Raw genomic sequence first — 14,107 nt, forward strand, 5'->3', positions numbered from 1 at the left:
ATGTCAGTCTCTGGGTCTGGGTTGGTGTCCGTTGAGGGGCAAGCCTCGGGTGGGTTCCCGGGTTCACTGGACCCTGGAAGTCTGGTCCTGGTGTCTTGCTGGCAGCACACAGTTCTTCAGTGTGCGCAAGAGTCTCTCTGCCAGTTCCCAGCAGGAGGATTTTCTAGCTGTCTGATTAGCCAGGTGGAGACTGGTTAATTATCTAGCTGCAATTAACCAGCTCCCTGCTGGATTCCTCAGACTACTACTGGCTTATATTGAAGCCTCATTTAAACAGGGTTAAGTCCCTGTTACATACCTCCCCTGTTTGTGGGTAGCTCAGGCCAGCCACGGCAGAAGCCCATCGTTCTGCTCTCATTCGAGAAATATCTTCGGCTCGAATGAGAATGGATGGAGAAAGAGAACCCTCAGTCATGCTGGGATTGAGCCCTTTCTCTAGGTTACCAATGTCTCTTCAAGAAGATGCCTGAAAGTGGCACTCTTCAGTCGCTCAAGAAGGACTTTTCCCAAAGACAGTCTTTCTTCTTTTGACCGCTTGGTCACGAGTTTTCTCATGTGTCAGGAGATTCCCCCCCCCTGAGTTTAGGGTGACCACCTGCATCGCGTTCAGTATCCATGATCTGGGTGGTTCAACCTGGGCAGAGTTTTTATCCATTCTGAATGAACCCCCATGGCATTTCAGTTTGGTAGTCGGCAGACTTTTTGTCTTGACGTATTACCTCTTTTACGTTGACCGATTCTTCAATGTGTGGGGAAATCCTAATCGATGTCTGGCGAGGTATCTTTGCTATAGTAGCACTGTTTTGGAGTGCCTTCAGTACCAGGCAACCATGGTCTACAGCTTTCTCTTTCATCATGGGCCCATCCGTAACAAGCATTATTCCCACATCAATAGAGAGGTAATTTGTGTTTGGTTCAGGATCCAAAGATTCCAGTACATCATCAGTTCGGTTGTAGTTTTAGCACCTAACCATTACCCGTGGCCTCTCTTTTTTGTAGCTGCAAATCTGTCATTGTGTGCCTTTTCCCCTTGCAAAGATGAGTAGACAACTAGTGTTGTATTTTTAGGGGTGTGATCACTGAAACAGTTCTGCCTCATTCTAGCCAAAGACTGAATCTTTATAGCGCCAACTGTATTTTCATTGTGAGGAACCTGAATTGGGCCATGTGGGCATGGGAGCATAACTGGATTTGTATTGTGCTTCTCAGTTGTAATTCAGTTCTCCTTTCCTGAATATTGTGGAAAGCCGATTGTAGCACTGAGATGGCATTGCAGGTGCGCTTATGGCAACACACAGCTTGCTTGGATGTGACCTAGGACTTGTATCTGGATTGAATCACACAAGTAGCTGTCTTCATTTTTTTGTAGCATCTTTGCGGCAAACACTTCCTAACATTTGACTGGGGTAAAATGACACATTGCTTCAAATATTCATAATTCTCTCTTTGTCATTGCATTCTCCATATTGACTGGAAAAGGCAGGCTGCATTATTCTGGCAACACAGCTGACAAGTTTTCGTTCCTTTCTATGCAGTCTGTATTAAGAGTGCTGTGGAGCGTTTGCGCAGATACCTTTATCGCTCCAACCTTGCTTGGATAAGAGCTTTGTAGTATTTCTAAATTATTCTACTGCTTTTCTCACTTTTTAATAAGTAAATTTAATCAGCAAGAGAATCCTGTTTCTGGAGCTTTCTCTGAGTGTGCGGAAGGGGAGAAGGGTGTGGGAAGGGGGAAGGGGGTGGGAAGGGGGAAATGGGGTGGGAGGGGAGGAGGGGGGAGGGAAAGGGGAGGAGGGGGGAGGGAAAGGGGAGGAGGGAAAGGGGAGGAGGGGGGAGGGAAAGGGGAGGAGGGGGGAGGGAAAGGGGAGGAGGGGGAGGGAAAGGGGAGGAGGGGGGAGGGAAAGGGGAGGAGGGGGGAGGGAAAGGGGAGGAGGGAAAGGGGAGGAGGGAAAGGGGAGGGGGAGGGAAATGGAGGAGGGGGAGGGAAAGGGGAGGGGGGAGGGGGAGGGAAAGGGGAGGAGGGGGGAGGGGAGAAGGGAGGAGGGGGGAGGGGAGAATGGAGGAGGGGGGTGGGGAGAAGGGAGGAGGGGGGAGGGGAGAAGGGAGGAGGGGGGAGGGAAAGGGGAGGAGGGGGGAGGAGGGGGCAGGGAAAGGGGAGGAGGGGGGAGGGAAAGGGGAGGAGGGGGGAGGGAAAGAGGAGGGGGGAGGGAAAGGGGAGGGAAAGGGGAGGGGGGGAGGGAAAAGGGTGGGGGGAGGGAAAGGGGAGCGGGGGGGAAAGGTGAGCAAGGGGGGAAAGGGGAGCGGGGGGAAAGGGGAGGGGGGGGGAAGGGAAGCGGGGGGGGGGAAAGGGGAGGGGGGGAAGGGAAGCGGGGGGGGGGAGAAAGGGGAGCGGGGGGGAGAAAGGGGAGCAGGGGGAGAAAGGGGAGCGGGGGGGAGAAAGAGGAGCGGGGGGGAGAAAGGGGAGCGGGGGGGGAGAAAGGGGAGTGGGGGGGAGAAAGGGGAGTGGGGGGGGAGAAAGGGGAGCGGGGGGGGGAGAAAGGGGAGCGGGGGGGGGAGAAAGGGGAGCGGGGGGGGGAGAAAGGGGAGCGGGGGGGGGAGAAAGGGGAGCGGGGGGGGAGAAAGGGGAGCGGGGGGGGGAGAAAGAGGAGCGGGGGGGAGAAAGGGGAGCGAAGGGGGGAGAAAGGGGAGCGGGGGGGGGAGAAAGGGGAGCGGGGGGGAGAAAGGGGAGCGGGTGGGGAGAAAGGGGAGCGGGGGGGGGAGAAAGGGGAGCGGGGGGGAAAGGGGAGCGGGGGGAGAAAGGGGAGCGGGGGGAGGGAGGGGGGGGGAAAGGGGAGCGGGGGGAGGGAGGGGGGGGAAAAGGGGAGCGGGCGGGGAGGGGGGGGAAAAGGGGAGCGGGGGGGAGAAAGGGGAGCGGGGGGGGGAAAGGGGAGCGGGGGGGAAAAGGGGAGCGGGGGGGGAAAGGGGAGTGGGGGGGAAGGGGAGTGGGGGGGGAAGGGGAGTGGGGGGGGAAGGGGAGTGGGGGGGAGGGGAGTGGGGGGGTGAGGGGAGTGGGGGGGGGAAAGGGGAGTGGGGGGGGGAAAGGGGAGTGGGGGGGAAAGGGGAGTGGGGGGGTGGAGAGCAGTGGGCATATGTATTGTCATAATTTATGTATGTGCATGTCCCCCCCCCCGTGCGTCCGTCCCCCTGCTGGTTTGGCTGGTGCCCCCCCCCCGTGACTCAGCCCCCCCTCCCTGTGACTCCCCCCCCATTCCCTGTGACTCGCCCCCCCATTCCCTGTGACTCGCCCTGCCCCCGTTCCCTGTGACTCGCGGCTCGCCCCCCCCCCCATGGCGCCTGCTTGGTCCCCCGATGTGCCGTCCGGCTGAGTGAGGCTCGTGCAGGCGGCGGCAGGAAGCACCCTGTGTGGGCCTGAGGCGCGAGGCTGTGCGGAGAGTTACTGGCGCCATAAGCTGAGGCGGGAGCCGCTGAGACTTACCTTAGGGGGAGGTAGCGCCGGGGAGGTAAGGGAGCGGCTGGGGTAGGAGAGCCGCGCTTCCCGTCTGGAGCCGCTGCAGGGCAGCGCACGTGATGGGGGGGGGGCTGTGTGTGTGTGTGTGTGTGTGTGTGTGTGTGTGTGTGTGTGTGTGTCCCGTCACTCCGCCTCAGGCCAATGAGAGGTGTGCGGGGGCGGGCATGGCCTGAGCCGGAGTGACAGGCCAAAGGTGCTATGCGATTGGACCTTGGGACGCAGACATACAGTGCTTTCAAAAATATATAGTAGATATATATATATATATATATATATATATATATATATACACATACACACACACACACACATATTGTTCAAATATCTTTCCGAATTTTCCATAATTTTTTTATTTTCCTACACGTTACAATAATTACACAATTTGTAACTCTAAATTGAACTTTGCTTCCTACCCACTTTTAATTTCCAAAAAATATATATAAAATACATAACCATCAACAACTTTACCCATAGCGGCGGTCACATTGCTTCCTTTGGCTGCCAGGAGGTGAATGGCACAAACTGCCTCCTACCCAGAATCCCCCATTGCACTCTTTCCGACACCTGACTCCTAATATTCACACCCTCAACTCTCCAGTAGGGACCCGGCCCACCCAATAATATTGCCCCTGTCTAATTGCTAGGGGCTTCTATTTGTCTCTAAATACAGCACAACAGCATAGTTTTGGGCAGGAGATTGAGCTACCCTAAAGTAGTGTGTAATTGGTGTCTGGATAGAATCCTGGCACATTGGACTGCCAAAAGACACTTTGGAAGACTGATGAAGGTCAGTATAGAGTGCAGTACATTCTCTTTAAGCAGCGATTATGACTGAACGTCTAATGCTACACTTAAGTTTTAAAATTATATTTTATGTAGCCAGGACAGGTTCTTGGCTACCAGTCCGCCCTCCCTGGCTGTAAGACCTGGTAAGAGCAGGCCTGCCAGTACTTGTTATGGGTTTTCCCCACTCCCTACAGTGCCCTTGAGTGACAGGGAAGGAGGTGGAACCAGGCCTGGGCTGCCTAATCATGGGTCAGACCTTGTGTTCTCCCCCTGGCTCTACTTAAGGGAATTGCCACCCAAATTCAGTAGGTGTGCCTCTCCCCACTTGAGAAAGGCAGATCACACAGCAGGTTGCCTAACATTGGGCCTTCTCTGTTCCTCTTCCCCTTGGGGAGAGTGAGTGTGGACCTTTCCCCTGCCTCTGCTAGAGGGGCAGGGAAGAGCAAGAACAGCTGCAGGGGCCCTTGACCCGTAGTGAATGTCCAGGGACCATCGTACATCTGGGTAGCCGATCCAGAGTCTGTATTGAGCAGGCCACTGCCGTGACTGTGAGTGCTGACCCAATAAAGCCGTTCCTGTTTCATATACCCTCTGCCTGGTGTGTGATCTTACTGTGGAAGGAGAGGGATGTAGGAGATCGTGTGCACACTCACATCCAGGTACAGTACTGTATATATATTGAAAAGACGAAAAAATGGGCGGCTTTGCAGACGTAGGTGGTGTGCTGGACCTTGGTACCTGTGAGTGATTGCCCATTCTGGATTGAGTCCTTGGACCCAGGGAGTAGCAGTGGACAGCCGCCACATGGTTACTCCTACGGAACAGGGATTGTTGGACTTTCTCGCACTATATTACCCAGGGTGGTCCCAATGCCCAAAACCTACCTATGTTTGTAAGTGCTACTATTTTGTTTAATAATTTTTGTCTATAAAGAAACCTGCACTATTATTATGTCCTCTCTTCCATATCTGGGATATCTCCTCATGGGATCTGCTACCCAAGTTAGTTACTCTAAAAACTACAAGACTCTAACTGCTCATATAAAAAGTGAGTAGGATTCCATTAGTATACTGGCTAGGAAAGATTTCTTCATTTGCATACTCGGTTGCACTATTGCGTTTTTTTGTCTTTTCAATATATATATATACCTGGATGTGAGTGCGCACCCGATTACCTGCCCCACTGTCTCTATGGATTTGGATTGTATCCATCTCAGGAGCTGCACCCTTTACAGGACAGTATTTTTTGTATACCTCTTGCTGTTTTCTCATATACAGTATATTTTTTAGCAGTATTTGCGCTTGATCTGTGTTCACATATCGTAGGAGATTGCCTCCATACATCTGGAGCCTGCGGTTGATGGAGGCACTGCACTGCTAGAGAACCATGTGGGTATGTTCCCCAGAAACCTGTCCTGTTTCCCCATATATATTGGCGGATGATTTAGCCCTCCTGCATACCAACAGGTAGCATGCACCACACACACTGTAATGGCAGAATCTACCATCAGGTGGGGGAAACACCATTACATTTATTAGTTGCTGGGAAAGTCTTCTGCCTGCAAAATTGTACCGATCATGGTGCTAAAACATTAATATACTGTAACAACACCTAAACACATAGAGGTTGAGAGATTAAAAAAAACAACCTTAAAAAGATCCTTGCATTTATGGCATTAATTATTTTTCAGACTGCCAAAAATGTATAAAGTTAAAATGGCTAATTATGTAAATACCTTATGGTGTCAGAGGCTTGTATTCATTGTGACCTTACTGTTTCCAGCTACATTTCTATTATTAAGATATAATAATATTACCTGGACTTTGTTCATCTCAACTTTGGTCTTTTCATTATTTGCTTTCTCTGCCTTTTCTGCAGCTTTCTTCTGCAGCTGTGGACCTTTTCCAAAGAATATGTAGTTCACGAAAGCATATTCAAGCAATGCCAGGAACACAAATACAAAACATCCCATTAGGTAGATATCTATTGCCTTCACATAAGGAATCTTTGGTAGGGTCTCTCTGAGATGGGTGCTAATGGTAGTCATTGTCAGCACAGTGGTTATTCCTGTAAAATAAGCAAGAAGTGAGTTACCTCTGTTTTTTGTAAATCCAGTTACAGTATTAGTAAAATAATACGCAAGTCCTAACATATGAATATTGTCCACATTTAGCAGCATCGCCACCTAGTTCACTATTTTTAAATATTGTAAGTGAATGAGTAGGCAGCTCTACTAATGCAAATCCAAATTGTATAATTTATAGCACAATCATTTTTAAGGGTACTTGGTTCAGTGTGGGAGGGAGGGAGGGATTTTTGCACATTGAATCCACAAAGATGATAATTCAGGATAGCTGTAATTTCGACCTCTGAATATAATCAGTGACAACTGCACAGCTACCTAATCAGTCACTTATCTAAAACAGGAGTATGAAGTATTACTCCTTTAAACAAAGTTTTGAGTTTGTTCATGCATTAGAGGTTAATTCATCTTGTTCACTGCTAGCACATAGTAAAAAGTAACATATTTTTTTTCATAAAATACTCCTGTTTCCTACAACTTATATTGGAGATATGTCAAATATTTAGTAATAAATACGTGAGAAATTACCTAACGCTACTCTTGCAGCTGATGCATCATAATTTATCCAGAATGATACCCATGACAGAATTGTAATCAGTGTGGAAGGCATGTATGTTTGTAAAATGAAGTATCCAATGTTCCTTTTAAGACGAAAACTGAGCGACAGTCGGGGATAAGAACCTGTAAAAAAAAGGACATTATGAATCAACTGTGCAGAAACTTCTCTCCAATAGATGGTGTACAATAGTTGAATGTTTACCTGTTGAAAAAACCACTTTCTTTGAAACCATTTTGTATTCAACAATATCAAACTGAGGCAGCTCAATATTCTCCACTCCTGTAATGGCTTTGTCTCCCCCGTTCCAATAAAACTCAATGTCATCTGTTGTATATCCATCTAGAATAAAAAGACACACATTATAATTCAAAATGAATTCATAAAATTGTATTACTCATGTTTCTTACAAACCCATAATGCTTTCATTCTGAATTTTATACAGCTGAAGTAGGTTATATGTTTATATGAAGTCAATAACACGTCAATAACATACTGTAGTTTTTGTGTCTATTAAAAATAATTGCAATAGTTGTGTGGAAGTACTGTATTGCTTAATACATAGAACTACCATTATGAAATATACGCTCTTTTGGTTAGCATTACACAAACATTTAAGTGCTCTGTCCAAATTGGCCACATGGAATCTAAAATCTACTATTGATCAGTGATAAGAAACCTTAATGGTGTAGAGGTGAACAAAAATGTTTCTCTTTTGCATAATAAAATGCCCTTTGCAATGGCTAAGGGAGTACAAAATATGGATTGTTACAGTGAAAAAGATACTAATGGAAGATATACATTTGTGAATAGTTCTACAGGCCACTAAGTTGCAGGATTTTTATTTGGATATCCGAATGTATCTTTCCAGGAAAAGCATTTAGTAAAACAAATAATAAATACTGCGTTTAAAATGTACATACTGGTGTGATGTTACTCAATTTTTAAAACCCCAGTGTGGTATCACTGCGAATAATTTGGATCTCGAACAGTGTGAATAACTTTGATTTGACTGTTATTTTCAGGAAAAAGATAAGGAGCTCAACAACACTGATGAAATACATTCAGCTGTTTCTGATGGTAAAAGGGAATTGGTTATGAATAATGTGCACCAAGAAAGTACATTTTCCTGGCCATGTTTACAGAATATTGCGCTGGCAACACTTGACTATTTTTTTTTGTCTCTACATGTTACATCTGTCATGTGTATTGATGTGTGATGACATTCTGGCCTACCATGTTAAATTAAACAGTAGTATCAGCCGTTAGTGTCAATCTGTAACATTGAAGGGACAGATGGGCAGCCTAAGTCCCTCTGTCCTTTCTGCTTCATGCTTTCCTCTGGGTGTAACAGAACAGACATTCTGTGCCCAACCAAGCCCTCTGACAAATAAATGCCTTCTGTTGCCTTCCTGTTTTACATGAGATTAAATACAATACATTTCTTTCTTCTGTTTAAACCAGGGGAGGCTGTAGTTTGAATAAATACACATACTTGTTCTTAAAACAATATGGGCTATAATTACTAAGCGGTGCTATTCCATAAGACACCTCCCACTGCCAGAAGACACCTTATAGCTCATTTACTTGAATGGTACAGCATAACTTAATAAATATGGGCGTTTATATTTTTATACAAAAATAGTGGTGTTATTGATTGAATCATCCCTACTAGTATTTGCAAGTTTCTTTAAAACACTCATACGTCTGCTTGTAAAAATAAATCCTTAACATATAAATGTGCATACATTTGATTTCATACAAGTTTGATGAGTATAAATGAATGTAGTTGATTTCTTCCTCTAATTTTCGAATTAAGCAAAGTACAGGGATTCAGTTATCAATGGTGGTTTTGGTTACTATAACAGCCTCCACCAATGAACTAAAAGTCTGGGATTGAATAATGAAGGATTTGTTAGCTCACAACTTTGGAGCGGAACTCCTTCAATGGAGTATTGCATATTCCAATGTAAGCATGAGTACAGACAGCTCTGCTAAATCTTGTTCAACCACCAGTTCCTATTCTTAACTCAATGGTGCTTGTAAAAATGTTAGACAACAGCAACTGTATTCGTGGTATTCACAGAACCTATGCACTGAACACAAAGGTCCCTATTTAATATACTGTGAAGATGTCTGCCATGTGTTTGAGAAAAGTTCAAGTCTGATTACATGAAAGGGACTTTTCCAGCATGGTGAAGGTAGCTTCACAGCATATTAAATAAGGGTCAAATATTTTAAAAGCTGCTAAGTTAAAGTTTCTAAATGTCATTATGTTCTGCAACCCTCTTGACATTTTTAGATGATATACAAAATGGCAGTCCAGTTACTGCCCTATTTACTAAACTTCTGAGAAGTGTCTTTTCTGCATGAACTCATTTCAATGTAATGTACAGTACAGTGGGCACACTGCCATCCACGTAACGTGTCTTCTAGACCACCTGTCTGAAGGAGGAGCACTGGAAGAACTACATTGCAAGAAAGTTGCATTAACAACACAGAATGAATGTATAACAATGGAGATGTATGACTAATAATGTAAATATGTGTCAATAAGGATTTATATATCATAATATATATGTATGTATTTATGTGAGTTGAAATAAATATGATATAATAAAAAACAAAACGTTGTATGTGCTGAGCACGCGCATTTTAAGTGAAATTTCTTTGTATTAGGTCACTGTTTTGTCACATATATTGTATTTGTGATTGGGATATTTTTAAATAAAATTCAAAATACAATGTCAGTGATAAAATGCAAAGAAGTTTGACTTAGAACGCGTGAGCTCGGCACACACACCTCTATTTTAGCTATTTGCACGTCTATAGTTATACTAACTGTCTCTGTGTGTGCGTGTGCGTCTCTGCGTGTGTCTCTGTATGTATGTGTCTGTGCGTCTGTTTGTGTATGCGTCTCTGTGTGTGTGTCTCTGGTGCCTCTGTCTCCTAAGCTGGGTTGTTACTGCTCCTGCGCATGAGCGGTGCGCAAAGCTGGCGGCTGGTGCGCATGTGTGCCGAGCCCGGCCGCCACTGCCCATGTGCGCCAAGCCCAGCCACCACAGCGTATGTGCGCCAAGTCAAGCCGCCACAGTGCATAAGCGGCGAACCCGGCCACCACAACGCATGTGCGGCGAGCCCTGCATAGTGTTTTATGCCCATGCGCGAGCGCGGCGGCGGCAACGCGCGATGGCAATGTGTGACGGCGTGAGCTTATTAGTACCGTGACGTCACTCACGTTACGGTTTATAGTTACAAGGCAAGGATTTTTCCCCATGAACACCCTGTAGGTGCCAGCAAAGAGGTTTCACTTCAATAATGTTTTCTTGTTTATTGTATTTAAATACAAGTATAACACAACACAATTATAATATTTTGCAGCAATATTTCAATTAAGATTAGTCATAATTATCATATAAATCAAAGATCCAAATTTCCATTGGTATTCTACTAGGTTAATGTACATTTTAGTCAATCAATTGCTTGCAGAGCTATTTCTTCACCCAAACATACTGGAAGATGCCTTCCAGAAGGCATCTTATAGACATGGACTAGCTATTTTAATGTATTTACACAAGATTCAGTCCAATTTCTATACAAAAACTTAGTAAATATGGCGGAATGGCTTCATGCAATTTGTCTTCCAATGCAGTATGAACCGCTGCTTAGTAAATCTCCCCCTAAATATTATTAGGTTATACTACTCCATAAAACACCTTATATCACATTTAAGGTATATTCTAGCACTGGCTGGTATCTTATGGCAGGGGTGCACAAAGTTCCTGCGCTGCGCCCCTCCCTGCCTGCTCTCCCCTTGTGTCGCAACCCCCCTGCGGCGTCAAATGACGCCTCGGGTCATGTGACGGCACGTCACGTGACCCACAGCATCATTTGATGCTGCGTCTCCATGGCAACAGGCGACAAATGATTCTGCGGGGTCATGTCACGTCACATGGCCCGCGGCGTAATTTGACGCCTCATTGGCATGGAGAAGAGTGGAGTCGGAAGCTGGGTAAGTGAGCCGCGCCCCCCAAAAAAGTCTTGCACCCCCCTTGGGTGACGTGCCCCCCAGTTTGCGCACCGCTGTCTTATGGCATAACAGTGCTTAGCAAATATACAGCAGGCCTATATATTTGTGATGGTTATATGTGCATAGAAGTGTACGAAGCCAACAGATGTTATTAAACATATACCTTGTGCTTTTTCAACATTTTGATGTCAGACATTTAGTAAGGCTTGAAAAGATCTTCAGTGTAGACAGCTTCCAAAAAAGTATTGCAAGACAAAAAGTTCCTTCTTAAGTTATTTGCAGAGGTAATCAATGAATTCCCTACAGCAGCAATTCTCCATGAGTATAATACGTTTCTAAACACATCTCTACATTGTAATCTGAGAAAACCAATGAGTAGATTAAGCTGAACATTGGAAATGGTGGAACAATCTCTAAAGAAAACTAATTTTGGTTAAATTAAGATATTTAATAGCCATTAAGTGCAACAATTATGTGTGGAAGTGATGTAGTAAGATGTGATTTAATTTTCAGCAATGCTTATCTCTGCTAACGACTATTGCACAGATGCTGGAATCAAACCTTGTTATGCTTTCAGTGAGCTCTCTACGTTACAGGAATTTTTATTCACACAGTGCACTTTCTACCTGACTTTCAAAGTAGGCACATATAGTAGCTGTGCATCGCCATCAGTGAATACAAATAGGTAACAAAAAGTACAATTATTTGTCTTGGAGAAAATGGAAATATTTCAACAGTGTCTTAGCAAAAGTTATACAGAGCGTGCGAGAATGTGAACTGGGGGCAGGTGTGTGTGTGTGGGGGGGGGGGGGGTGGAAGATATATCCAAGAGAAAGGGAATTAGTTCAGAAAGGTAGAGGAGTAGATGTGTGCAAGAAAGACAGGACACTACGAGTGAATGAAAGACAGCCAATGGTGCAGTAAGAGACAGAAAAACAGGTGAAAGGTGAGAAACATGGAAGAGTTTTAATGCATCGGTACCTTTATCTACCCACTTCATATTCCCACATTTGTAGCTTATCAACATACAAAAATGTATTGTGAAGATAATAAAGACAGGGTGCCTTCACGGCAGTTTACGATAACATTTATCACAATTCTCGTCCTCTGATAATTTAAGATCACCAATCAGCTCACAGACATTTTTACTGCTAATATTTCCACACAGAAAACAAGGCAGAGGGAGGGGAAGCTACATTGTAAGGGTTACTGGGGAGAAATATGCAGAGAGAGGTGTGATTTATCTAGAATTATTTGCTATCTTGAGTTTGCAAATATGTTCTACAGTACTTTTCTGTTGTACGGAGCTCTGCTCAGGAAAGAACTAGATACAGTATTGTCTCTTCAAATCTGCATGTTTGATGTGACTGGAAATGTTATCTGCATGGCATTCCCCTATTCCTGTAATTAAAGCCTAACGAGTAGACATTAAAGGGTCTATTAAGACTCAACAACTGCTCCTGTATGTCTATAGTTTGACGAGGAACTTTAGTGTAGAGAAGTCTTACTCAGATGGGCGAATTCTGGTATAATGGTTTTTGATGGACTTGATGTTTTGGAGAATAGGGTGCACTATTTTACAACACATCTGAGGTATATCGGACAGTAGAGAAACTAATGGCCCTGCTGCACTCAAAATAAGCAAATTGATAAAAACTGCTAGCAAGAATAAATAATTTGATATGCTGAGCGATGTCATACAGGAAGAAAAGAGCACAACGTTACAGGGTTAGCCTTTGTCAGGTATAAAAGGGGGAACATATCTGACAGTGGAGTAATAAAAACAAAAGGAAAATACCAGCCCAGTTTTGCTTTGGTCTGTTACATGTAAGAATCTATAATACTAACAAAAGGAAAGCAATGATGAACCTAGTGCTATAATTTGATATGTGTATCATGTAAGACCCTTCTTAACTCCCCAAATTCCATGTCACAAGCACTGGGCCACTTAGTCCATTTGCTGCAAGTGTGGAAACAACACAACCTTAGCGCTAGTGTATTCTTTGTCACAGTAGTGCGTATACACATAATGAATACAATACCAATAAGTATAATGTCCAGTGTCCTGCAGCCTAGAAAACTTGAAGGGTTGTCCAAACACCTTCTTGATAACTATGCGAAAAGAAAATGTCCTCCTTGGCGCTTGAACTCTGGATGGTGATGCGGATGCTCACCAATTGATATAGAAAGAAAACAATACGATGTTGCTTCAATAAATTTATACAAACAATCTGTGTTTACTTATCACCTCATTGTGCACCCATTTAGATGTAAATTCACTTAATCCATATGAATATAGCTCCACATTTTCCTTAAAGATTATACTTTAATACAATATCTAGTATTGGTCAAATATCCAAATACAATATGATAATATTATTATTGGATCCATTAATGGCTGAATGTTAGTGTGAGTGTATTACATATATACTCCAGATCTTAGTGTTTGAATATGTAGTAAAAAGTATTCTTCATTTACTTAACTTATGAGCTCGTTGATATGATGTATTAAGTTGGCTTGCTACAAATGTCTCACGCGTCATATGAAAAGGAAATGGAGAATAGCCATAGAACAATAACATACGTATATAACATGTTTAATATAAAAACATATAACAAAGACAACGGAAATGCACTCACAAATTCCCACAAAAAAATGTGCAGTGTGAAATTTAAGGCTGTTGCCAGCCCCTTTTTCTGGTTGGTATGGAGACTGGAACAGCTGTTTAGAGCCTTGATGTATCCTCTGTCCTGCCTGCGGATTCCTCAGAACGTCCCTCGTATATGTATTGGCGTCCGTGTCAACTTCCGCGTTCGCCTGGTATGATGTCAGAGCGTGGTCACGTGCCTACGTGGGTCGATCTTGGTCCACGTCCTTTGACACTCCCCCTATGCAGTACTCATCCGTCAGGGCTCTCCTCAGACCTCCTCCCTCGTTGCCGGCATATAACGTAATGAGATCGGCTCGATTCCATGGCTCAGCACACAAGTAAGGTTGTGAGCTGAGCCAAAGACTCGAGCCGATCTCATTACATTCTATGCCGGCAACGACGGATGAGGTCTGAGGAGAGCCTCGACAGATCGGTACTGCATAGGGGGAGTGTCAAAGGACGTGGACCAAGATCGACCCACGTAGGCACGTGA

General features: G+C 44.7%; 1 protein-coding gene across 1 annotated transcript in view; it reads right to left on the reverse strand.

Annotated features, from left to right (window-relative positions):
• Window positions 1-14,107, reverse strand: part of GABRB1 (gamma-aminobutyric acid type A receptor subunit beta1) — a 592,027-nt gene that overhangs the window by 17,237 nt on the left and 560,683 nt on the right. The window contains exons 6-8 of the mRNA XM_075567001.1: window positions 7,138-7,275; window positions 6,906-7,058; window positions 6,111-6,361 (exon numbers count right to left, since the gene is read on the reverse strand). Coding sequence (XP_075423116.1) covers window positions 6,111-6,361; window positions 6,906-7,058; window positions 7,138-7,275 — 542 coding nt within the window. The remainder of the gene's footprint in view (window positions 1-6,110; window positions 6,362-6,905; window positions 7,059-7,137; window positions 7,276-14,107) is intronic.

The sequence above is a fragment of the Ascaphus truei genome, chromosome 1 (assembly GCF_040206685.1).
Source record: "Ascaphus truei isolate aAscTru1 chromosome 1, aAscTru1.hap1, whole genome shotgun sequence".
NCBI lineage: Eukaryota > Metazoa > Chordata > Amphibia > Anura > Ascaphidae > Ascaphus > Ascaphus truei.